The 25,874-nt window shown below is 42.7% G+C and overlaps 1 protein-coding gene across 2 annotated transcripts; it reads right to left on the minus strand.

The window, feature by feature from the left end:
• Nucleotides 1–1,247: 1,247 nt before the first annotated feature.
• On the minus strand, nucleotides 1,248–25,364 carry LOC132899238 (ras-related protein O-RAL-like). Of its 2 annotated transcripts, none has more exons than XM_060940984.1 (5): nucleotides 25,282–25,364; nucleotides 16,296–16,417; nucleotides 13,447–13,655; nucleotides 6,618–6,795; nucleotides 1,248–2,394 (listed from the first exon to the last, which is right to left on the minus strand). In XM_060940984.1, the coding sequence occupies exons 2-5, from the start codon at nucleotides 16,407–16,409 to the stop codon at nucleotides 2,275–2,277; spliced, it is 621 nt and encodes a 206-aa protein (XP_060796967.1). In that variant the 5' UTR covers nucleotides 16,410–16,417; nucleotides 25,282–25,364; the 3' UTR covers nucleotides 1,248–2,274. The 2 variants fall into 2 exon arrangements, with proteins under 2 accessions (XP_060796967.1, XP_060796965.1); XM_060940982.1 differs by having other exon boundaries at nucleotides 16,296–16,414; nucleotides 25,282–25,355.
• Nucleotides 25,365–25,874: the final 510 nt, after the last annotated feature.

Below are 25,874 nucleotides of genomic sequence, written 5' to 3' on the forward strand. Positions count from 1 at the left end.
ATTTCTACTTTTTTGTTGAGCTCGGGGAACAGACACCGTCTTGATGTAGTGGACCCTGAGTGACGACTCTGTGCAGCGAGCAGACAGTCGGTTTAGCCTGTTCGTCTGCTCCCTGGCCTTGGCTCTGGACTCTTTAGTTTCTTTGGCCATGAGAATTTCAGTTTAATGGTGGATCTAACAAGCTGATAGAGATATCTGGTCAACTTGGGGCTGAACTATCGATGATGGTTTGGTGTGATGACACTTGCCTGTTTAAAATAAAATCATTTGATTTCTAGTTTTTCCATCAGGGGATGTCTAGGTATAAAGCTTGCGCTTTATAAAGAGGGTTTTAGTTGCTACGAGACCATTTCTTATACAGAATTTTGCAAGTAGCTCACCCCGTTATTAAAACATCTAATGATACGTTTGCCTATAGCTTTGGGATACATGGAATATAAACCCCCTACTTTGCTGTTAAAGTCGCCCATAACAAAGAGATGATCATGTTAGGGGATTTTGTTGTTGGTCTGTTGGATTTGATCATAAAGCTCTAGGACTTCATCAAGATGTCCAATGGTTGGAAAATAGACCTGTATCTAGATGATGTTTGAGAATTTCTCTTTGAGTGGAAGGGTTGCAAGCCTATCAGACATTGGATCATAGTCATCAATGAAAGGAACCAAAGATTTGTTGACAAGGAAACCAACACCATGAGATCTAGAACTTTCATTACCTGAGAAGAAGAGAGGATACCCTGATTCTTCAAGGAGTTCAAATTTTGGACTCTTTCAATTAGATCCCACTTGATATCTTTTATCTCATGGAACATAATTTCAAGCAAATCTTCATTTAAGTCATTTATAGTATGGGTGTTATATGTACAGATGTTGAGAGACTTAAGTGGTAATCCTCTGGTCGCATATCACACCCCAGTCCAAGGCTGCTGGGGTGAACCCATTTGCCCCATCACACCAGTCCGGGGTTGTTAACATGCCCTCCTGATCACATGGCGAGTGTCTGGAGAGGGCCCCCTTCGAACTTGGCATAATATGGTTTTATGAGCCTACTCTTCCATGCTGGCGCAAGACAACTTGGAAAAGTTGGAAAGAATTTATACAAATCAAGTTTAAAGAAGGTCTTTCCTCGTCCATGAAGTTGGTTATCCTACACCAGATACCAACCTGGAATTTGTACCCTCAAGAAGAAGTCACCTAATAGGTACGAGTTTGAAAGTCATCAAAATGTTACCTGACTTAACAAACATGTAATAAGCAAATAGAGTTTATTTGGTCTGTTATCAACATACAGTGAATTAGTGAAAGCAATTCATACAAAAAGTGGCTCAATTACAAAAATATGGTTATTACAAAAACTTGTGGTTTATACTAAAAGCAATACATGTAGTAGGCTTTGCATAGTGAAGTCTTTGCAAACGCTAATACACAACAGTATTACAACAAACAGCATTTCTCACATAGCTGCAGAACATGTTGTGTATATTTATTATCCATCAAGATTGTTCTTTACACGTAACTCCCATTATCCAGATAACCAAGTCATCTTGCTTCATTGAACACCCCATAGCACTGCATTCAACATCAGCTCATCATTAGAGTGTTCAAAGTATTGCATACTTGTTTTTCCCTTTTTTTTTTTTTTTTTTTTTTAAATGTCTGCTATAAAGCTCTTAGGAAAGAAGGTTCAGATTGTTTTCCATAAAAGGTGCTGCAGCAACTAGCAAAGACTTGTCTAATCTAAACATATAGTGATCCAACATAATATGGCTGTTGCAAAACTGTGTGGTTCTTTTTCAAATGATATAGTTCATCTCTTAAATAGTGCTGAGCTAATAGAATATGAAACACAGTAGTGGTAAATATTAATGTGCTAATTATAAACAAGAGACTACACGAGAAACATTACTGCATAAAATTTATGTAAGTGGTTCAGATATTAGTAGGAGACACAGATAACAACCAAAGATAGTTTGCCAAATTTAAAATGCCTGAGATAAAGTTATACTATATGCAAAATAACTGCATGAATGTCCATCTGGTTGGATCTTGTGTGTTTGACGGCAGAAGACATAAATTCAGATATGAAAATCATAATGGATGGCAGTTGCATAAACCTCGCTGGATAGAGCAAGGAAGAACAACGGCACCCGTTCACAGTTCTTTGTCTGCATTTGGCAACGTTAACCACAATAGTGGAAAAACAGCTTTTGGGTTTTCCATGTCCACCAGAAAGGCTTTGTGCTGAGAGAGGCTTGCTTTTCACGGTTCTTCTGACTCAAAGCACTCTGCAGCGCTTTTTCAGGGGTTTTTTCGTCTTGCCGCTTTTCTTGCCATTTTTGTCCTTGTTCTCAGCCATTTTCTTAGCCCGCACCTCCCTCATTAGGTCAAAAAACACCTGAAAAGAGGAGGACATCTTGAACAACCCAATTTTCAGTCATTGAACAAAAGCTACCAACTGGGGAGTGAGCACGCTTTCTCTGTGGAAATGTACAGATCATGTACGTTCTATAATTTTTACCGTATTTACCGGACTATAAGCCGCTACTTTTTTCCCCACGCTTTGAACCCTGCGGCTTATCTATAGATTTTTCTTCGCTAACTGCCATCAGGGGGCGCAAAAACACGACAGACGCAAGAGGTCAATATAAAGACGACGACGCAAGCAGCACGACACGCACGAACGCAAAATATTTTTCACACCCTCATCATGGAAAGTACACGAAGAAAAGCATATGATGCAGCTTTTAAGTTGAAAGCTATCGATCTGTCTATCCAGGAAGGAAATAGAGCTGCTGCACGCAAGCTTGGCGTTAATGAACGTTGGAGACGGCAGCGTGAAGAACTGATTCAATGCCAAAGAACAACAAAGGCTTAGCCTGGGCCCGCCCATCCTAAGCGTGACGCAACACGAGGGCCTGTTCCGAGCTTAGTCTGGCCAGGTAAGCTATCTACAGCATTTCCAAGCTCCTGAAAAATCGGGAACCAATCAACTTTGAGCATCTCCAACGGCCCTGGGTAGAGGCGTGTTCAAGGCAGTGACGTAGTAGAACCGCGACCGGAAGCCATAGATTGTTTACAGAATCTATGCCGGAAGCGCTTCATTCACATCACGAACATGGAGCAGCGGCAAGCCTTTAACACAGCGGTAGATGCTGTATTGAAAGCATTCAACGGGAAGTTCTCATTGAAAATGGAGCAAAGAGCAGCCCTGGAGGTATTTATTGAAAGGAAGGACATTTTCGCCTTGCTCCCGACTGGCTTCGGTCAGAGTTTAATCTACCAGTTAGCCCCGTCGCGTCGCATACGTCAGAGGAAAAAGAGTGATGTGATTGGTTTAAGCTTCGTCACAGCCTTTTCTGGCTTTGACCAGTAGCAAACTGAGGCATTTCAGGGAGGCGGGTCAACCACGGGCTCTGGGAAACGGTTTGGCTTAATAGCTTGGCCAGACCAAATGCTCGGAGAGCTTTGAAGTCGCGTTAGCCAGGCTAACAAAGGCTTTCAGAGGTCATAAAAGCAGATGGCCTAAACTTGAAAATGTTCTTGAGGACTGGGTGAACACACAGAGAGCAGATGGCCGGGGTGTATCCACCGTGCAAATCCGACTGAAAGCTTAAACAAATCGCCAGCGAAATGGGTAATGAAGATTTTAAAGGTGGACCGTCATGGTGTTTTAGATTTACGAAAAGATCTGTCCATCAGGGCACAGATGACTGTGTCAGCAACTCCCTCCCGACTACAAAGAAAAAAGTTGCAAACTTCCACAAATTTATTGAAACAAAACTAGCCGAAAATTCCATCGGACCAGACATCATAATAAATATGGATGAAGTACCTTTAACGTTTGACCTGCCTTTAACTAGAACTGTTAACAAGACAGGAGCGTCATCCATTATGATGAAAACAACTGGCCACGAGAGAACGCATTTCACGCGTTTTGAGCTGTACCGCATCCGGACAGAAGCTTCCACCGATGGTGATTTTCAAGCGGATGACTATGCCAGAAGAAAAATTTCCGAAAGGCATAGTCGTTCAAGTTAACAAAAAAGGGTGGATGATAGAAAGCCTAATGACTGAATGGCTGACGGAGTGCTACAGTAAGCGCCCGGGAGGATTTTTTTTTTTTTTCCACCGGAAAAAATCATTGCTTGTTTTGGACAGTATGAGGGCCCATATAACAGATTCTGTGAAAGCAGCCATCAAGAGAACAAACTCAATTCCAGCTGTGATTCCTGGAGGTACAACTAAGTTTTTGCAGCCACTCGACATCAGTGTGAATTGTGCATTTAAAACGGCACTCCGAAGTGAGTGGGAGGCTTGGATGACCAGCGGCGAGAAATCATTCGCAAAAACTGGCCGCATGCAAAGAGCATTCTTTTCTGAGGTCTGCCAGTGGATCCTAAAAGCGTGGATCAGTGTGAAAGAATCCACGATCACCAAGGGGTTTCGAAAGGCTGGACTGCTGCGTAGAGAGAACAGCGCAACTTCATCGGTAACTGTGCCTCGAGATGAAAGTGACATTGAGAGCGACACCGACGGAGAGACTGAAAAGGTGTGTGACGGAGATGTTCTGAGGCTCTTCGACTCTGACACTGAAGACGACGACTTCAGTGGTTTCAGTGCACAGGAGGAGGATGAATAAAAACATTAATGACTTTTCTGTTTTGTCCGATCAGCCGTTTTACTGCCGTGTTACAGGCACCGTTTGGAAACGATTAAAGTATGTAAATCTCTCATTCACAACGTATATATCTGCGGCTTATAGTCTGGTGCGGTTAATGTAAAAATATTTTTTTCTTTTAAAGGTCCCATGGCATGAATTTTTCACTTTGAGGTTTTTTAACGTTAAAATGAGTTCCTCTGACCTTCTTAAGTCACCCCAGTGGCTAGAAATTTCATAATGTGTAAACCAAACGATGCCCAACATTTGAGAATGGCGCGTCAAAATGGCGTGTTGATAAACTCTTCCCTTTACTACGTCAGCAAGGGAGATGATCCCCACGCCCCCCCTCTGGATTCCCACCCACTGTATGAATTGCCCGCCCAGTTGTAGTGAGGAGACCATAGAGGACACAACATGGCATCACCTAAGCGAGCGAAACATGGAAGTTGCGCTGTACATGGATGTGACAACACAGAAAGGAGTCTGTTTTTACTGCCGACGGGAGAGCCCCTGAAGACGCAGTGGCTTAATTTTATTTACTTCAATAATACGCCGTCGAGTCTACCTAAGATGGTGTATGTTTGTCGGAAGCATTTTCCTGATGAATGTTTCCACAACTTGGGACAGTACCGGGCAGGTTTTGCACATCAACTGTCACTGAAGCCTGGGTCCGTACCAAGCATCCCTGCCGCATCAGCCACAAACACCGAACAAGTAAGTGTATAACTGTTAAGTCGTTTTGCCGTGTTTTAAAATCGGTGCCATGTTAGCCTTGCAATGGCTACATTAGCTGTGCGGCTAACCGCTTCCTGCAGTTAGCCAGGTGCTCTGTGCTACAAAACCAAAAAGCATGCAGCATGCCCTGTTATAATAGCCAATCAAAACAGTTTTTACAAAGACACCCACATTCTTTTTTTTAAGTCACTCGTTCATTTTATTTCTTTGTTTGTTCGTTCAGTAAAAACCCAAACATTTGTTGAATTTATTTTATTTCCTCGCGTCGCACCTTAATGACGTCAGCGTGCGGTATTTTTCCCTTCGCGGTTTGTTCCTTCTCTCTCGCCATAGTAAGACACCCACATCCGCTTGTTCTGACCCACTGGAGGTAGCGTCACAGTGCTGTTAGCCAATCAGAGGTAACACGTTTACATGTCATGAATATTAATGATAAGACCCGCCCCCACCCTCTACCCTTCCCCGCCTCCTGCTTCTCATTAGCAAAACGACGCACTGGGAAAAGCGCTAAAATGGGGCTCTCTCCCAGGAGGCTATATCTACGTGCCGAGGGTTCATTTCGAGAAAGGCTGCGGATATAACATACGGAAACCTCCACGAGCCCGTTTAAAGCATCAACAAACCACCATGCCATGGGTCCTTTAAAATTGTGGGTGCGGCGTATATTCCGATGTGCTCTATAGTCCGGTAAATACGGTAGTATAAATATGCAGGCGATTATAGGAAATTCCATGCGCTATATTGACTATAAGCCATGTACAACGAGATTGAGTGGAATAACTTTTATTCTATCCACATTCACTGGATTTTGAGAAACGGAGCATTTTTGTGTTTTGCAAATTCGATAAAAACTTTATACAAAATAATTTCCGCTTAGAATGTAAACAAACCAGCGAAATGACAGTCGCAATTTGTGAAAAATGTGATAATTCTTGAAAAATAAAAAAGGATACTTCTTACGATCAAATACTTTTATTCCATATTTTGGGTGTTTTTTTTTTGGGGGGGGCACACGTTTTCGACTAGTTTTTATTTCGTCCTCGGTTGGTTCAGCAACACGCTCCACCATTTTGTTTTTCTCTACTCACGGTATATAAGCTGATAGCCTAGTGGTAGAGTAGCCAATCAGAGCACACGACTGCTCACATCCAGTGAATGTGGACAGAATAATACATGCTAGAAGATAAGTGGCGCTACTATGAAACAATGTGTGTGAACCATACCTTATCAACGTTGGCACGTGTTTTTGCTGAGGTTTCCACATACTGCACTCCCCATTCATCTGCTTTTTCCCGGGCCCCGGTCACAGAAACCTGCCTCCTGTCCTCCAAATCAGATTTATTTCCGACTAGCAACAGAGGAATCTTGTCCTCCTCTGCCTTCACACGCAGGATCTGCTCTCTGTCACACACACACACACTAATAAAATATTCAATATATGCTTATTTATACTCTATTGCTTCTATTTGTGTCCTGTGCCAACCACACAACAAAACAGAAGCTGTATTAATTCAAAATGCAGGTTTGTGCAGGTTCTTGTGGTCATGACATCATATTGGTGATGAAATCAAGTACTGGCATAGCTTCGATACAGAGGCGCAAATGTTAGAGAGAAACAGAGAGAAAATGACAAACACACCGTTCTAGAAACAGAGCATCACTGAAAACTGTGAATCATAACTTTGGCAGTTTTCCCGAACATGATCTCAATACAACTGCTGCTTAAAAATAGAAATATTTCTTTAATTTTGAAATGAAAATGCTGACCAAAGGAAGTCAGCACTGACATCCTGTTCTGGCTGAAGTTTGGAAATCAGTAGTGTGGAAATAAACTGGTGTCGAAGAGAAATTAGGTTTATAATCCTCAAAGAAAGAAAACAAAAGTTGTACCCATAGGTTTGATCAGTAAAGAACTTGGATGCTGACAAATGCGTTTTATACGCTTGAATTATACGCATGAACATTAAATAAAACCAGCTTTTTCCTGTAGTGCATTTTTTTTTTTTATTGTTTTGAACTTGCTAGAAGTAAGATTTGCTTTTCTAAACAGATCATTCGAAATTATAATTCAAAGTTATAGTTGTGGTCAGAAGTTTAGCTATGAAGGTCAGGGCAATAGTGGGCTTTGAATGGCTCCTCTGAACTCTTCGTTTCCTGTGGCAGAATGATTGTGCAATGTACACTACCGTTCAAAAGTTTGGGGTCACTTTGAAATGTCCTTATTTTTGAAAGAAAAGCACTGTTCTTTTCAATGAAGATCACTTTAAACTAATCAGAAATCCACTCTATACATTGCTAATGTGGTAAATGACTATTCTAGCTGCAAATGTCTGGTTTTTGGTGCAATATCTCCATAGGTGTATAGAGGCCCATTTCCAGCAACTCTCACTCCAGTGTTCTAATGGTACAATGTGTTTGCTCATTGCCTCAGAAGGCTAATGGATGATTAGAAAACCCTTGTACAATCATGTTAGCACAGCTGAAAACAGTTTAGCTCTTTAGGTGGGGTTTACATTAGACCGTATCAGCGGATCATCAGATTAATGTTTGTAAAACGATTAGTGTTCACACAGCAACACCAATACACAATTTGCGTGCACACAGCAACGCCAATACACGGATACGCTCGGCTCCGCAGGCATCCTGCGCTCCAAATCACTCCGCCCTGAACAGCGAGTGCCCTCTGGAGGGTGCGCACTCCGGCCCTGCGCAGCTCACAGAGTGCGCGAGTGGAGTGCACGAGCAGTGATTTGGGACTGAGCCGCTGTGTGTGAGATCCCAGTGCATGTCGGGCATGCGCGTCACTTACCACTTGCAAGTGGAAGGATGGCAAGCCTAAAGACAATCATAACTACACAATGGGCAGTATTTGCATCAGTATTTGCAGTATTTTCATACTTTTATACTCTTTAATGAAAGGTGATACAAGGCGGAAGTCCGCGCCGTTTTTCAGCAGTCGCGTCACATGACCAACGCCAGCAAATCAGGAAGGTGGATGTCACAGTGACGTTGTCCAATGACGATGCCAGCTAGAGCTCAGCACAGCGTATCCGCGTATTCTCAATGTTTACACAGCACCGGACCAGACACGATCTGGATTGAATACGTGGACCCTGACAGATTCCCGTTTCCCGGCGTTTTAATGTAAACGGACTGTGCATCCGCGAAGAAAACGAGACCGATACGGTCTAATGTAAACTTGGCCTTAGAGAAGCTATAAAACTGACCTTCCTTTGAGCAGATTGAGTTTCTGGAGCATCACATTTGTGGGGTCGATTAAATGCTCAAAATGGCCAGAAAAAATGTCTTGACTAAATGTCGTGACCCCAAACTTTTGAACGGTAGTGTAGATGTTTAATAGAAACAATACAAGAAGTTCGTGCACAAGTTTTAATATAGTTTAAGTTTTCTGAAGTCAACACAGAGTCCAGTCCTGCATTGTACTGGCCCAGGCTGGTAAAACAGTCACACAATAAGTGGTTATCACACAAACAGGCACTGGGAGGAGAAGGGGGGGGGCACATCCTTCATGAAGGTAATTCTTAAAGGTCCCATGGCATGAAATTTTCACTTTGAGGTTTTTTTTAACGTTAAAATGAGTTCCTCTGACCTTCTTAAGTCACCCCAGTGGCTAGAAATGTCAATGTGTAAACCAAACTATGCCCACCCTTTGTCAACATTTGAGAATGGCGCGACAAAATGGCGCGTTGATAGGCTCTTCCCTTTACTACGTCAGCAAGGGAGATGATCCCCACGCCCCCCCTCTGGATTCCCACCCACTGTATGGATTGCCCACCCAGCTCAAAAGTTGCCACCATAGATACGTCACTTCAATTTTGTAGTGAGGAGACCATAGAGGACATAACATGGCACCACCTAAGCGAGCAAAACATGGAAATTGCGCTGTACATGGATGTGACAACACAGAAAGGAGTCTGTTTTTACTGCCGACGGGAGAGCCCCTGAAGACGCAGTGGCTTAATTTTATTTACTCCAATAATACGCCGTCGAGTCTACCTAAGACGGTGTATGTTTGTCGGAAGCATTTTCCTGAGGAATGTTTCCACACCTTGGGACAGTACAGGGCAGGTTTTGCACATCAACTGTCACTGAAGCCTGGGTCCGTACCAAGCATCCCTGCCGCATCAGCCACAAACACCGAACAAGTAAGTGTATAACTGTTAAGTCGTTTTGCCGTGTTTTAAAATCAGTGCGTTAGCCTTGCAATGGCTACATTAGCTGTGCAGCTAACCGGTTCCTGCAGTTAGCCAGGTACTCTGCGCTACAAAACCAAAGAGCATGCAGCATGCTCTGTTAAACTGAGTTTACTCTGGAAATTGACTAACTTATGAGCTTATGTCTGACTATTGCTCCGCAATGCATGTCTTCTGTTGGATAAGCGATATGTTGCTGTAGTTGCTGCTTCTATCCTCTTTGGTTATGGAGTGCGTGTTCAAGCCTAGGGTATTATACGTTCGTAAACTACCACTCCGAACACTCTCACTCATGCCCGCAGCTTGGTCAAGCCCCTCCCCCCACGGCCCACCCCCACCCTCTACCCTTCCCCGCCTCCATGCTTCTCATTAGCAAAACGACGCACTGGGAAAAGGGCTGAAATGGGGCTTTCTCCCAGGAGGCTATATCTACGTGCCGAGGGTTCATTTCGAGAAAGGCTGCGGATATAACATCCAGAAACCTCCACAAGCCCGTTTAAAGCATCAACAAACCACCATGCCATGGGTCCTTTAAGTTGTGGGTCGAGATACTCAAAAGGGGGACGGTATAATTCTACTGAACTCAAATCTGAACATGTTTACTGAATTACACAGCCCAAAAAGAAACTGGTTGCGCTGTCTTATTATAGAGTCTGTAGGATGGGAGAGGCTCCAGAGCCCCAAATGTATATCGCACAAGCAATTAAAAAAAAAAAGTTTTTCATAGCAGGTTCCCTTTGAGAAGCTAACTTTGGTAGAATGTTATCAGTGTGGTTATTTACCAAGCATCCAGTGTTCAACCTCACCACAGAACACGAGTTGTTGGAGTAGAACATACACATATTATATGGACACGAGTGTTTTACTGGGAAATATGCCACTTGTATATTTTTCATACGAGTACACACAGGACACGGAGAACCAAAACCATGACAAATCTGTACACGTCACTTATAAGAACATCAATTAATTGTTTTGATAAATTTGCTTACTTTTTTTGTGAATGTGTCTATATAATAAGATCACCACATGTCTTGAAGATATGAAGTTTATCTTCGTGTTGAAAAATTTACATTTTTCATACAAAATACATCGTGGATCTGAGTGACGTTTTCCCCGATATTTCACTCCGATGACGTCACTCCCAGTGTTTTCCTGCTGACTAGACGCACGTTGTCAAAATAGCAAACCGGTTCAAAATTAAAATTCTCTTGATTAACTTGTGGATGTGTCTACATAATATTAAGAACATTACAGGGTTGCACAAAGATGACGTTTATCTTCTTGTGCTGAAAATATCTTCACTCGTTCACCTCACTTCCTCGAATATATTCACCACTCGAAGACAAACTTCATATCCTCGCACAACTGCGTAATATGCTGTATATATTACACATACACGTTTGTACTTGTATAAACAAGTAGGTTTGTACTTAGTTCTCTGTTTAACATCTCAAAACTATAAACCATAAATGCAAAATGATATCCTTTAAAAGGTGAAACTTGCCTCTAAAATTTAAAACAAGGAAGAAAAAAAAAATTATATACTAGTGCATCTCAAAATTAGAATATTGTGAAAAAGTTCAATATTTTCCATCAGTTATTTAAGAAAGTGAAAATGTTATATATTATAGACTCATTACACACAAACTAAAATGTTTCAAGCATTTTTCTATTTTAATTTTAATCAGTATGGCATACAGTATAAAAACAAACCCATCTCAAAATATTAGAATATTTCATTTCGAGTTTGAGTAAAACAGTATGAACACAGTGCATCTCTCGGTCTAGTTCAGTACACACAACCACAATCATGGGGAAGACTGCTGACTTGACTGTTGTCCAGAAGATGATCACTGATGCCCTCCACAAGGAGGGTAAGCCACAAAAGGTCATTGCTGAAAAGGCTGGCTGGAAAAGGTGCACAAGCAACAGGGATGGCCGCAGTCTTGAGAGGATTGTCAAGAAAAGTTGATTCAAGAACTTGGGAGAGCTTCACAAGGAGTGGACTGAGGCTGGTGTCAGTGTATCAAGACTCATCACGAACAGACATCTTCAAGAAAGGGGGTACAACTTTCGCATTCCTAATATCAAGCTACTCCTGAGCCAGAGACAAATGTCAGAAGTGTCTTATCTGGGCTAAGGAGAGAAAGAAATGGACTGTTGCTCAGTGGTCCAAAGTCCTCTTTTCAGATGAAAGTACATTTTGCATTTAATTTGGAAATCACGGTTCTAGAGTCTGGAAGAAGAGTGGAGAGGCACAGAATCCAAGGTGTTTGAAGCCCAGTGTGAAGTTTCCACAGCCTGGGATGATTTGGGGTGCCATGTCATCTGCTGGTGTTGGTCCACTGTAGTTTATCAAGTCCAAAGTCAACACAGCCATCTACCAGGAGATTTTAGAGCACTTGCTTCCATCTGCTGACGAGCTTTTTGGAGATGCTGATTTCCTTTTCCATCAGGACTTAGCACCTACCCACAGTGCCAAAACTACTACCAAATGGTTTGCTGACCATGATATTACTGTGTTTGATTGGCCAGCCAACTTGCCTGACCTGAACCCCATAGAGAATCTATGGGGTATTGTCAAGTAGTCTGGCTAACGCGACTTCAAAGCTCTGCGAGCATTTGGTCTGGCAAAGATATTAAGCCCAACCGTTTCCCAAAGCGCGTGGTTGACCCGCTTCCCTGAAATGCCTCAGTTTGCTACTGGTCGAACCCAGAAAAGGCTGTGACGAAGCTTAAACCAATCACATCACTTTTTCCTCTGATGTATGTGACGCGACAGGGCTAACTGGTAGATTAAACTCTTACCGAAGCCGGTCAGGAGCAAGGCGAAAACGGCCTTCCTTTCAATAAATACCTCCAGGGCTGCTCTTTGCTCCATTTTCAATGAGAACTTGCTCCATGTTCGTAATGTTTCTAGTGAATGAAGCGCTTCCGGCATACATTCTGTAAACAATCTATGGCTTCCGGTCGGAGTTCTACTACATCACTGCCTTGAACACGCCTCTACCCAGGGCCGTTGGAGATGCTCAAAGTTGATTGGCTCCCGATTTTTCGGGAGCTTGGAAGAGCTGTAGATAGCTTGCCTTGCCAGACTAAGCTCGCAACAGGCCCTCGTGTTGCGTCACACTTAGGATGGGCGGGCCCAGGCTAATTGTCAAGAGAAAGATGAGAAACACCCGACCCAAAAATACAGATACGCTGAAGGCCACTATCAAAGCAACCTGAGCTTCAATAACACCTCAGCAGTGCCACAGACTGATCACCTCCATGCCACACCGCATTGATACAGTAATTCATGGTAAAGGAGCCCCAACCAAGTATTGAGTGTATAAATGAATATACTTTTCAGAAGTTGGACATTTCTGTATTGTAAATCCTTTTTTTGATTGATCTTAGGGAATATTCTAATAATTTGAGATACTGGATTTCTGATTTTCATGAGCTATAAGCCATAATCATCAAAATTAAAACAAAAAAGGCTTTAAATATTTCACTTAACATGTAATGAATATAGAATATATGAAAGTTTACCTTTTTGAATTAAATTATGAAAAAAAGGAACTTTTTCATGGTATTCTAATTTTTTGAGATGCACTAGTGTGTGTGTGTGTGTGTATATATATATATATATATATATATATATATATATATATATATTTTTTTTTTTTAAAGTGACAATGTCAATTTTTCTACCAGCGTCCAAGCACCACAGGTTAGAGTTCAGACCTGTGGCCATAACCCACTTTTAACATCTGGAAATGACTCACTCTCCATATTCTTCCATCTCAGAGTGAAGCTCTGAGAATGCATTTTTATAACAAATCCATCATACCTGAATTCAGAGGTGGCACTGAACGACTCCTGCTCTGTGATGGAGAACACTAGCAGGAAGCCCTCTCCGCTACGGAAATAATTATCCCTAATGGCTGCATAGTCCTCCTGTCCTGCTGTGTCCAGAATATCGATCTGAACCTCTTCTCCATCCAGCACAACCTTCTTCCTGTAGCTGTCTGCTTTAGTTGGCTCATAGTCTTCAACAAACTGGGGGAAGAAGTTAAATGAAGAGTTTTATGAAAGTGCATCAGCAAAATCTCATAGAAGGCATTCCAGTAGTGTTTTCTTTTTATTAGGGAGTTTTATATCATTTCGATAAGAAAAGATTAATTAGATCAATCCATCATGTTGTATTAGCAAGAAAAAGGAATTTCTATTTCTTTAAAAAAAAAAAAAAAAATTACATGGGGATTGTGTCACGTTTTTAAGTAGGGGAAAAAAAAAAAAAAGATGACAGGTGTGGTAAACCACCATAAATATATGTATGCACGTATGAGGATACTTCAAAAACGTTCTGGGCCTCACCTAGAAACAAGGGGCGCAACTATAAGGCTTTATAGTATTCCATCACAATCCACAAAAACTTAAATGAAAGAAGCAATCAAAGAAAAAAAAAAAAAAAAGGAGAGGAAAACGTTGAGCTGGCGTGCTGTTGCTCCAGGACGATGCGCCCGTCCACACAGCAAACGTGGCAAGGGCAGAAGCAGCCAAATGTGGCTCTGAACTGTTGCCCCATGCACCTTACTCACCCGACCCAGCACCGTCTGACTTATCCGTTTCCCAAACTGAAATCCCACTTGCTTGGTTGCCATTTTCAGAGTGATGAAGGTCATCCATGCTGTTTGAGGAGTCTCAAGATGTGACCACCTTCCATGAAGGGATAGCGAAGCTTGAACATCAGTAGACCAAGTGCATTGAAGTTAAGAGAGACCATGTTGAAAAATAATGCAAGAACAATCTTTCTCCTGTGATGTTTTCTGGGTGAGGCCAAGAACTTTTTGAAGTATCCTCGTATGTATAGATGTGGTCAGAAGTTTACATACAGTGACATGAATGTCACCTGGATATGAACCAAGCAATATTTGGGCTTTCAGTAATTTCTTTGAACTGTACTTTTTCTGTGGCAGAATGATTGTACAGCACATGTACATCTTTAATTAAAACAAAACACTAGAATTTGGTGCACAAGTTTTAATTTTCTTTGGGTTTTCTGAAGTCAACACAGGGTCAAAAATTTACATACATTTCACTTCGATTCATTCAGAGGTGCTGAAACTTCCAAAATGTCTTATCTTGCCAAGGCCAAGGTCTCTTAACTTCCTGTTAGAGATCATGATTGACTACAGCTGGTAGCTTCTCTGTGCCTTCATAAAAAAGGGTTTGTTTACAGCACTCATTGGATTGACCAACACACAATACAATGGGAAAGTCCAAGGAGCTCAGTGCAGATCTGAGAAAGAGGATCGCACATATACACAACTCCGGAATGTCTCTTGGAGCCATTTCTAAACAACTGCGAATTCCAATATCAATTCAAACAAACAATTGTATGCAATTTACTGTGAGGTGTAGTCACTTTGCTAAGCCACTTTGCTTCAAGAAAACCCAAACTGTCACCCTCAGATGAAAGGAATTTGGTTTGGATGGTCAGGAACAACCTAGGAACCACCATGGCACAGCCCTGCCATGAACTGGAAGCTGATGGATCACTGTCTACAGTTCAGTGAGTTTTACATCACCATGGACTAAGAGGCTGCTATCCAAGAAATAACCCCCTGCTCCAAAATTGACACCTTCAAGCTTAAAGTTTGAAGCCGACCACACGGACAAAGAAAAAAGCCTTCTGGAGGATAGCTGTATGGTAAGATGAGACAAAGATTGAGTTGTTTGGCCACAATGACCACCATGTACAGAGAGACACTGTAGGATCATCATGCTCTGGGGCTGTTTTGCTGCCAGTGGAACTGGTTCATTGCACAAAGTGGATGAAATAATGAAGGAGGAGGACTACCTCAGAATTCTTCAGCATAAACCATCAGAAACTTGAACACGACTTGGGACTTGCAACAGGACAATGAACCCAAAACACGCATCAGAGCTGGTTGTGGAGGATAAAGCAGGCTAATATTAAGCTTAAAACAAGTCCTGACTTCAACCCTATATGGGCCGTGCTTATAAATCGAGTCCATACCAAAAAAAAAAAAAAAAATTTAACTGAACTCTACCAATTCTACTGCAAAGAGTCGTGAAATATCCGACCAGAATTCTGCCAGAAGCTTGTTCATGGTAAACAAAAATGTTTGATCAAGGTGAATCTTGCGAAGACATTTTACCCAAATATTAGGTGGGCTGTATATAAAATTGACCCAGTGTTGATTTCAGAAAACCCAAAGAAAATTAAAGTTGTACACCAAATTCTAGTTTATTTTTTAATAAAAGATGTACAGTATATTGTACATTCTGCCACAGAAAAAGAACAGTTCAAAGAAACTACTGAAAGCCCAAATATTGCCATGACATTCATATCCAAGATGACATTGTCACTGTATGTAAACTTGACAACTGTATGCATTTATTTTGCAGCTCACGGACTCACACCATGTTTTATGTCCTTTCTCAGTGCGATCATTTGCATCTACTGCACTGTCTGATCCTTTTATACTGCACGTTTGATTCATGTTGCACACTGGCATCAAACCAAAACCTATTCCAACCAGAACCACTCTACCCATAAAGTCCTTCTGATTCTGCATGGCATGTGCCTGACCTTTCAGAGAACATTAGCTGCTCCTAAACCAGCGCATAAAGATACCTATGAGCCAAACCATATTTCAGTGTAAATCTCACCTCATCATACATGAACTGCAGTGTGAGTGCTGATTTGCCCACTCCTCCACTTCCCACCATGATGACCTTGTGCAGAACCAGAGAGCTCTGGCCCTTGTTCTTGTTTGCTGCCATGTGTTCTGCTGCAGGAAAGAGAAAAAAAAAATCCACTCTGAACAACTTGTGTGTTATAGATTAATACGTGATCAACAGTTTATGCAATGAAATCCTATATTACCCACAATGCCATTCGACTACCTGCTGATAGAATTACCAGTGAGATCTATACCCTGTCCACACTAGGGATTTTGTACCGATACGAAACTACTTTCGTACCGCAACACCTGTCCACACTAGCAACTATACCGGTACTGTAGCGGTATAACTGTATCGGTACGGAACCCGCAAATGTATGGGTTTCGTACCGGTACAGTATCGGTACTGTAGCGCTTCGCGTAGTGTGGACAGATGAAGCAGCTCTGTATCGATACAAATATAATGCGCATGCGCAAAGTCACACACCTCAATCGATGTCTTCACTGAATAAAATAGTGAAGAACGGAGATTGGTTTTCTTTGTTTCTTTCTCAACTGCCTCGCGCATTTTATACGATTCGACTGAATAAATGACCACCAGAAATACAGACTGTACATTGACAAAGAGCACACACATGTTGTCTCATCCGCCATATATTCTAGGAAGGAAGTTACTCGGTAACCATGGAAACATTTCGTGCACACGCATTTCAACTACCATGAAAGAAAACCACAAACATTTCTCACTAGTGTGGACAGACGCACTAAACTGTACCGGTATACTTTGTATCGATACAGTTATACCACTTTCGTACTGGTATAAGTGTGAACACAGCATTAGATTTGCCCTTGGTTCGTCTCTACCTGAAGAGAGCAATGCAACAGCGCTTTAGGTGGGGTTTACATTAGACCGTATCAGCAGATCATCAGATTAACGTTTTTAAAACGATTAGCGTGCACACAGCAACGCCAATACACGGATACGCTCGGCTCCGCAGGCATCCTGTGCTCCAAATCACTCCGCCCTGAACAGCGAGTGCTCTCTGGAGGGTGCGCACTCCAGCCCTGCGCAGCTCACAGAGCGCGCGAGTGAAGTGCACGAGCAGTGATTCGGGACTGAGCCGCTGTGTGAGAGATCTCAGTGCATATCGGGCATGCGCGTCACTTACCACTTGCAAGTGGAAGGATGGCAAGCCTAAAGACAATCATAACTACACAATGGGCAGTATTTGCATCAGTATTTGCAGTATTTTCATACTTTTATACTCTAATGAAAGGTGATACAAGGCGGAAGTCCACGCCGTTTTTCAGCAGTCGCGTCACATGACCAACACCAGCGAATCAGGAAGGTGGATGTCACAGTGACGTTGTCCAATGACGACGCCAGCTAGAGCTCAGCACAGCGTATCCACGTATTCTCAATGTTTACACAGCACCAGACCAGACACGATCTGGATTGAATACGTGGACCCTGGCGGATTCCCATTTCCCGGCGTTTTAATGTAAACGGACAGTGCATCCACGAAGAAAACGAGACAGATACGGTCTAATGTAAACTTGGCCTTAGTCCTTTAGTGCAATCAGGGGGTAGTCATTATGCACTGTATAACGGCGCCGTGGATGGCTGCCTCGATGTGTTGGCGCGCATTGTTTTGTCTTTTGATTGTAAACTCAGTTCGCTGCTGCGATACTCAAATCTCATTCACCAGAGAAGAGCTCTTGAACATCAGGGGGACAACCCCAGCTGACTTAACTTTTCTGGTGTCATCCCTGGACTTATTGGACATTCTGGTCAAAGGTGCCCTCACCTTTGCTCACTCAGCGAGACGCCGGAGGAGAGGGAAATGTGCCGATATGCCTCCGTCAGCACAGACTTCACACTCCTCTACCTGCAATATTTCTCTCCAACGTGTGTTCATTGTACAATAAGCTGGACGAACTCCAGATGCTAATGGGGAGAAATAGGGACTTTTCTACAGCTTCCATTTTATGCTTCACAGAGATGTGGCTACACGCGACTCTGCGCAGCAGCTGGCCGGCTTCCAACTTTTCAGACCAGACCGTAACATGGATTTCTCTGGCAAAACAAAGGGCGGCGGAATCCGTTTTTATGTAAACAGCGGCTGGTGCAGTGATGCATCAGTGATCCCACAGCACTGTTCTCCTGACCTGGAATCATTTTTCATCAATTGTAAACCCTTCTACTCCCCCCATGAGTTTGCTTCATTCATTCTCATCGGTGTTTACATTCCACCGCAAGCCAACGTGCAGAACTGCACAGCGCATGCAGGCTGACCAAATACTGGGTGCGGCGCAGACTAACCCAGACTCCCTAGTTATTGTCCTCGCTGGCTTTAACAAAGGTAACCTCAACCATGAACTATCCAAATATAAACAGTTTATAAAACGTCCAACCAGGGAGGAGAATATTTTGGATCACTACTATACCACAGTCAACAATGCCTATCACGCCGTACTGGGCCACTCTGACCACATCATGGTTCACTTGATTCCTGCATACAGGCAGAAATTAAAGCTGAGGAAACCTGCAGTGAGGACATCAAAGATGTGGAGCAATGAGGCTACAGAGAACCTTCAAGCGTGCTTGGACTGTACAAACTAGGATGTGTTCAGGACTGCTACCAATAATCTGGAGGAGTACACAGAGGCTGTGACATCCTACATCAGCTTCTGTGAGAACTGCCGCGTTCCATCATTAACCAGGGTGAGTTACAATAATGACAAACCCTGGTTCACAGATAAGCTCAGACAGCTAAGGTTGCAAAAGGAAGAAACGTCCAGAAGTGGGGACAAGAACAGTTTTAGAGAGTCTAGGAACAGGTTTAGCAAGGTGGTGAGAAAAGTTAAACGACTGTACTCTGAGAAACTCCAACACCAGTTCTCAGCCAAAAACTCCACGTCTGTCTGGAAAGGGCTCAGACAGATCACTAACTACAGACCTTCAGCCCCCTCACTCTTAAATTGCGCCTGGCCAACCAACTGAATGAGTTCTACTGTCGCTTTGAAAGACAATGCGACTATCCTGATACCATCCCCCCCATCATTCCACACTCCAGCCCAACACCCCCACCTCTAATGTTGCCAGAGCCTCTCTACAACCTCTCACCCAGGAGGCCCATCCACCCACCACCACAGCCTCAACTCTCTCCATTCTGGAGAAGGATGTCAACAAAACTCTTTAAGAAGCTAAACCCCCACAAAACAGCAAGTCCTGACTCTGTCTCACCATTTACCCTGAAGTTGTGCTGATCAGCTGTCTTCGGTCTTCACAGACACCTTCACCACCTCACTGGAGCCATGCCATATGCCAGCCTGCTTCATTACATTACAGGCATTTAACAGACACTCTTATCCAGAGCAATGTACAATGTACCCAGAGTAGCCTGGGGAGCAGTTGGGGGTTAGGTCTAGGGAATGAAACCAGCAACCTTTTGGTCCCAAAGCTGCTTCTCTATTAGGCCATGGAGGCTTCAAGGCCTCCACCATTATCCCAATCCCCAAAAAGCCAAAGATCACAGGATTAAATGACTACAGACCCATTGCCCTGACTTTTGTGGTTACAAAATCCTTCCCGAGTGCCTTGTGCTTTACCACCTTAAAGCAAATCACTGACCTACTTAATCTGTGGTTGATAGAGAGCAACTGGACTTGCTTAAAGATTCTTGAAAACGTTTCACCTCTCATCCAAAAGGCTTCCTCAGTTCTTTCTGACTAATAGGGAGTATCACATATTTATCCTCTCATGGATCATCATAGAATCAGAATTCTGATGGCTACATTGTAGGTGGCTGATAAAAGATGTCTTGGACACCCACCTCTGTTCAGTGATGGCCGTTCCAAGTTGACAAAAATGAACGATCCTCTCTGGCTAAGATGTCTGCCAGTTTTCTGGAAGTCCTCTCATACTCCCACACCAGTCGAAGGGCTCTCATCCCAAAGTGCGTAGAAATATGTCTGCGAAGATTCTCAGTCATCCAGGTACATAGCAATCTGTGGTTGATAGAGAGCAACTGGACTTGCTTGAAGATTCTTGAAAACGTTTCACCTCTCATCCAAAAGGCTTCCTCAGTTCTGTCTGACTAATAGGGAGTATCACATTTATCCTCTCATGGATCATCATCGAGCAAGTCCAGTTGCTCTCTTCTACCAACCACAGATTACTATGTACCTGGATGACTGAGAATCTTTACAGACATGTTTCTACGCACTTTGGGATGAGAGCCCTTCGACTGGTGCGGGAGTATGAGAGGACTTCCAGAAAACTGGCAGACATCTTAGCCAGAGAGGATCGTTCATTTTTGTCAACTTGGAACGGCCATCACTGAACAGAGGTGGGTGTCTAAGACATCTTTTATCAGCCACCTACAATGCAGCCATCAGAATTCTGATTCTATGATGATCCATGAGAGGATAAATACCTGATACTCCCTGTTAGTCAGACAGAACTGAGGAAGCCTTTCGGATGAGAGGTGAAATGTTTTCAAGAATCTTCAAGCAAGTCCAGTTGCTCTCTTCTATCAACCACAGATTACTATGTACCTGGATGACTGAGAATCTTCAGACACTGACCTACTTCTGGACCCCATGCAGTTTGCCTACAGACTCAGAGATGTCCACAAGCACTGGCAACCGGTGGTCTTCTCTGCCTATACAGACGGTCTACGCCAGCTACTCAATCCCAGAAAAAACAAAACAAAACTTGCCCTTCAAATTACTTGTATCATCTCTGCTGCCCATAATTTGCTGCAAATCCAATTCTGTGGCCCCATGCATGAACCTGATAACCCACATATTTTTATCTGTATTTTTCTTAGCTGTTTAAAATTTTCACCAGTGCAATTTTCAGACTAACTGGAGACATGCTAATGAAACCCTTACAAACCTCAAATCTATGTCTGGTTGACTGATATCAAATTTATGGATTATTATATTCAGTTTTCTCATTTTTAAAAATGTGGGTTATCAGGTTCATGCATGGGGCCACAGAATTATTCCACCATGAAATAGTCTTTGATTCGGGTCTAACATGACCGGAAGCGACACCATATTTGTTGATTCTCACACTGTGACTGGCTGAGCCAGACCATGTGACCATGCTGTAGCATATGTAATGTTACACCATGTAGTTGTGTTACAGAGCCAGGCAGCATACTACAGAGGATAACTAAGAAAGCCAAGCACACACATTTCTAGAGTGAAATTTCATACATATTTTGCAAGTATTTTACAGGGAAATGGTTAGTAATTTATTAGCCGAGAATGCACCAGAAGGCATGTAAATTTCAAACTTTTCTGGTGGGGCATGCCCCCAGACCATCCTGTTTGTGGATTTCAGTTCCACCTTCAACACCATCATCCCAGCTCTTCTGCAGGACAAGCGTGCCTGACTCCACCTGCAGGTGGATCACTGACTTCCTGTCTGACAGGACACAGCACGTGAAGCTGGGGAAACACGTCTCTGACTCCTGAACCATCAGCACCGGATGCCCCAAGTCTGCATCCTTTCTCCTTTATTCTTCTCCCTGTACACCAACAGCTGTACCACCAGTCATCAGTCTGTCAAGCTCCTAAAGTTTACATATAACACCACCCTCACTGGACTCATCTCTGATGAGGATGAATCTGCCTACAGGTGGGAGATTCTAAAGACAGTGGAGAGGATGGTAGACTTCAGGAGGAGCTTTTCCATACCCTCCCCCATCACCCTGTTTGACTCCTCAGTAACCTCTGGAGTATTTTTGCTTCCTGGGCACTATAATCACTCAGGACCTTAAATGGGAGACAAATACCTGCTCGCTCACCAAGAAAGTACAACACAGGACATACTTCCTGCGGCAGCTGAAGAAGTTCGATCTGCTAAAGACAACGATGGTGCAGTTTTACACCACCATCATTGAGTCCATTCTCACCTCCTCCATCACTGTCTGGTACGCTGCTGCCACTGCCAGGGACAAGGGCAGACTGCAGCGCATCATTTGCTCTGCTGAGAAGACGATTGGCTGCAACCTTCCATCTCTTCAAGACCTGTACGAGTTCAGGACCCTGAGGAGAGTAGAAAGGATTGTGGCCGACCCCGCTCACCCCGGACACAAAACTTTTTGAATCACTCCCCTCTGGTAGGAGGTTGTGGTCCATTAGAACCAAAACCTCATACCGTAAGGCCAGCTTCCCCCCCACTGCAGCTGGCCTCATTAATAAGGTCAGAGACCCCCACTGACTCGAACCTCACACTTTCAATTTATGATATTAATGCACTTTGCCTCTGAACTGCCATTTTGCACATCTAATGCTCATGTCATACATCTTCATTCTATGAACCTTCAGTGCACATTCTGGTGCGCACACACTGTACAGCTTGGCTATTTAACCCACTGCACATATTCTCTTCCTCTCACACGTTCATGTCATGACTCTTCTTTATCTTCATCATGTAAGCTATTTTTCCACATTCCAGGACATACTATACAGCTTGGACTTCATAACAACCCATATTCACTTTTCAAACTTGCATATTTTAGATTCTTCTTTTTTTTTTAATTCTATTACTAGCAACTTTTTTTTTTAATTCTTCTATCTTAACTGTTCAAGCACCAACCACCAAAGCAAATTCCTTGTATGTGAGAACATACTTGGTAATAAAACTCGAGTCTGAAATACCTGGTTTAGTGACAAACCTGGGCATGTCAGGTCAGTAAGTAGTAACCATTCTAATAGAAGAACCCCATGTCTTCATTCTCCAAGCATAATCATGCTTGCTCACAGCTCTCAATAGTTTGTTGGTTATTTTCCCCTATTAAGCACCATTGTAACTGGCCTAACAATTTCTTCCTGTGACATTAACACAGCAGACGACCACAAACTTCTCGAAGGAACAACAAAAATACAGTATTAACCAACAAATTGATACCAGAATAACATTTCAATAGAAACGTACTCAACGGAGATTTCGTTTAAGGGTTGGTAAAGACACCAATGAGACGCACCTTAACGAACTCATGGGAATCTTGATAATTAGCCAATTTGAGACAGTATGATGCCACTCCTCATCCAGCCACTAACTTGTGTTTTTTGTTTTTAAATACACAAGCTTTCCAGACTCCATACAGCTCAGATTTTCTATAATAAAAGCACTTTACCATGAATTACTCAGTTTTATATGTGACGCAGCCTTCTACTCTCCTATAAGTGACACTATAGTCAACTCAACCTCACAATTGATACATTTGGTGCAGCAGGTAGTTTAAGTTCAAGTTTATTTGTATAGCGCTTTTAACAATAAACATTGTCGCAAAGCAGCTTTACAGAATTTGAACGACTTAAAACATGAGCTAATTTTATCCCTAATCTATCCCCAATGAGCAAGCCTGTGGCGACGGTGGCAAGGAAAAACTCCCTCAGACGACATGAGGAAGAAACCTCGAGAGGAACCAGACTCAAAAGGGAACCCATCCTCATTTGGGCAACAACAGACAGCCTGACTATAATATTAACAGTTTTAACATGAGGACAGTTTCGTTGATGTTATAACTCTTCATTGATGGAAACTTGAGTGAAAAACTGTTCATGATAACTGCATTCCTAAAGTTAGCAAGACAACTGTAGTCCTCAGCCATAAAAGCATTACTGTAAGAGTCTAGAACATCCTCCAGGTATAACCCTCAATTGTCCTCATGGGGCCGTCATTCAAGTGCTGTTGAAACAAAACTGTCAGATCCCTGGGTTGATCTCAGGTTACTGTTTGCGTGGAGTTAAGGTTAATTACTGGGCATGTTCTCCCAGGCTATATTAAATTGTTCTTAAGCCTAGGTCACAACCGGACGTACGATTTTTTTGGCCATGCAATTTTTGCCGTTTCCCAAATCGCTGCGTTTTTTTGTTGTTGTTGTTTGTGGAGAAAGACGCACCTTGGCCGTAAGTTTGTCTTGCAACCTGAAAAAAACGTAAGCGCCCGTAGAGTTTGTTTGACATGACAAAGAACCTCTGCGGCCAGTCTACGGCTCGAAAATCAGCACGTCACACGCCCGCCCTCCGTGCGTTTCACGCGTGCCCTCCGTGCGTTTGTTGCATGTAGACCGGCCGTAGGAGCACGTACGGCCGGTTGTGACCGAGGCTTTAGGTGTGAATGCATCTGTGTATGGTACCGGGTGTGTCACACCCAGTGTTCCTGGGACAGGATCCACAGTGTTCCTGGGACAGGATAAAAGCAGTTACTGTTGATGAATAAAACAAAAACAAACAAAAAAAACCCCACACACTTTGTTGAAAGGTAAATATTCACCACCTAGTGTCACTGGAAACCATCACCACCATCAGCCTGTTATCAGATAATTAATCAACAGTTCAGTTACTGTTTGTTAAACCAGTATTACTCCTTAATTCAAGGGTTTTCCCCCTTTCTTACCTCCACAATGATGTGTAGGAATACACAAAAAGTGAATTTATTATAGAAATCAAAACACCATCTCTAAAATAAACTCATCTCCAGGGTCATGTTTGCAAAATCAGCTGATCACAAGACACTCAACTGATCACAACGTATATCGACATGCAATTACAGTCAAAACCGCACAACATTGGACTTTTTGTAAATGAAAGTTAAATAATAAGTGAACAGTCTAAAACACTTACAGGAGACAGAAAACAAATTATCAGCCTCAAACATTAACTACTTTTGTTTTCTTGAAAAAGGACACCGCCCCTTCCGTTATGTCCTACGCAACCACCCGCATTCTGCTGCTCGCTCATTGGCTAAACAACCAGTGCGCGCTCTCGCGTCTGCCTCCCGATTGGACAACGCAGCAATCCATCAAATGTTTTCCAACAAAAAGAGAAGTACACTCGAAAACGTTAATCCTTAAATTTAACAAAGATGACAGACAAGTCTTCACAAAAACATATGAACATCGAACATTAAACTTATTTCACCGCAAATCTTTAAATACTTAACTCACATTTTCAGCTACAACAGGCAGTAATTCTCCAAAGAAGCGCGTCCCCGTTCCCAGACTACTACTCTTCCGTAGTCCCATCCACCGGAAATGCGGTGGCCCACATTATCGGGATATGACGTCACTAAACTGGCACGTTATTTGAATGAACATTTTCACAAAATCATCCCTAAGCTTTTTAATTATTGTGTTCTGTGTTAAGTTAGTTAGGTTTTTTTGCGTTTTTATTTCGGTTTTCCCTTTATTTATTTCCAGATTGTTAGAAAAAATACTTAAAACCGATACTAGTGCATCTCAAAATATTAGAATATCGTGAAAAAAAAAATTTTTTTTTGGTAATTTACTTTAAAAAAAAAAAAAAGTAAACTTTCATATATTCTATGTTCATTACGTGTAAATTGAAACATTTCAGGGCTTTTTATGTTTGTTTTAATTTTGATAATTAATTATCAAATTAGGGGCGGCACGGTGGTGTAGTGGTTAGCGCTGTCGCCTCACAGCAAGAAGGTCCTGGGTTCGAGCCCCGGGGCCGGCGAGGGCCTTTCTGTGTGGAGTTTGCATGTTCTCCCCGTGTCCGCGTGGGTTTCCTCCGGGTG

Source organism: Neoarius graeffei, chromosome 15 (genome assembly GCF_027579695.1).
Source record: "Neoarius graeffei isolate fNeoGra1 chromosome 15, fNeoGra1.pri, whole genome shotgun sequence".
Classification (NCBI taxonomy): Eukaryota; Metazoa; Chordata; class Actinopteri; order Siluriformes; family Ariidae; genus Neoarius; species Neoarius graeffei.

What these genes read in the sequence shown, in the direction of transcription:
- LOC132899238 (XM_060940984.1), bottom strand. Translation starts at nt 16,409, where the DNA reads ATGGCAGCAAACAAGAACAAGGGCCAGAGCTCTCTGGTTCTGCACAAG. An exon ending in TGCAGTTCATGTATGATGAG is followed by an intron (nt 13,656 to 16,295) that starts GTGAGATTTACA and finishes TTCTTCCCCCAG; the next exon opens with TTTGTTGAAGACTATGAGCC. An exon ending in CACGTGCCAACGTTGATAAG is followed by an intron (nt 2,395 to 6,617) that starts GTATGGTTCACA and finishes TCCTCTTTTCAG; the next exon opens with GTGTTTTTTGACCTAATGAG.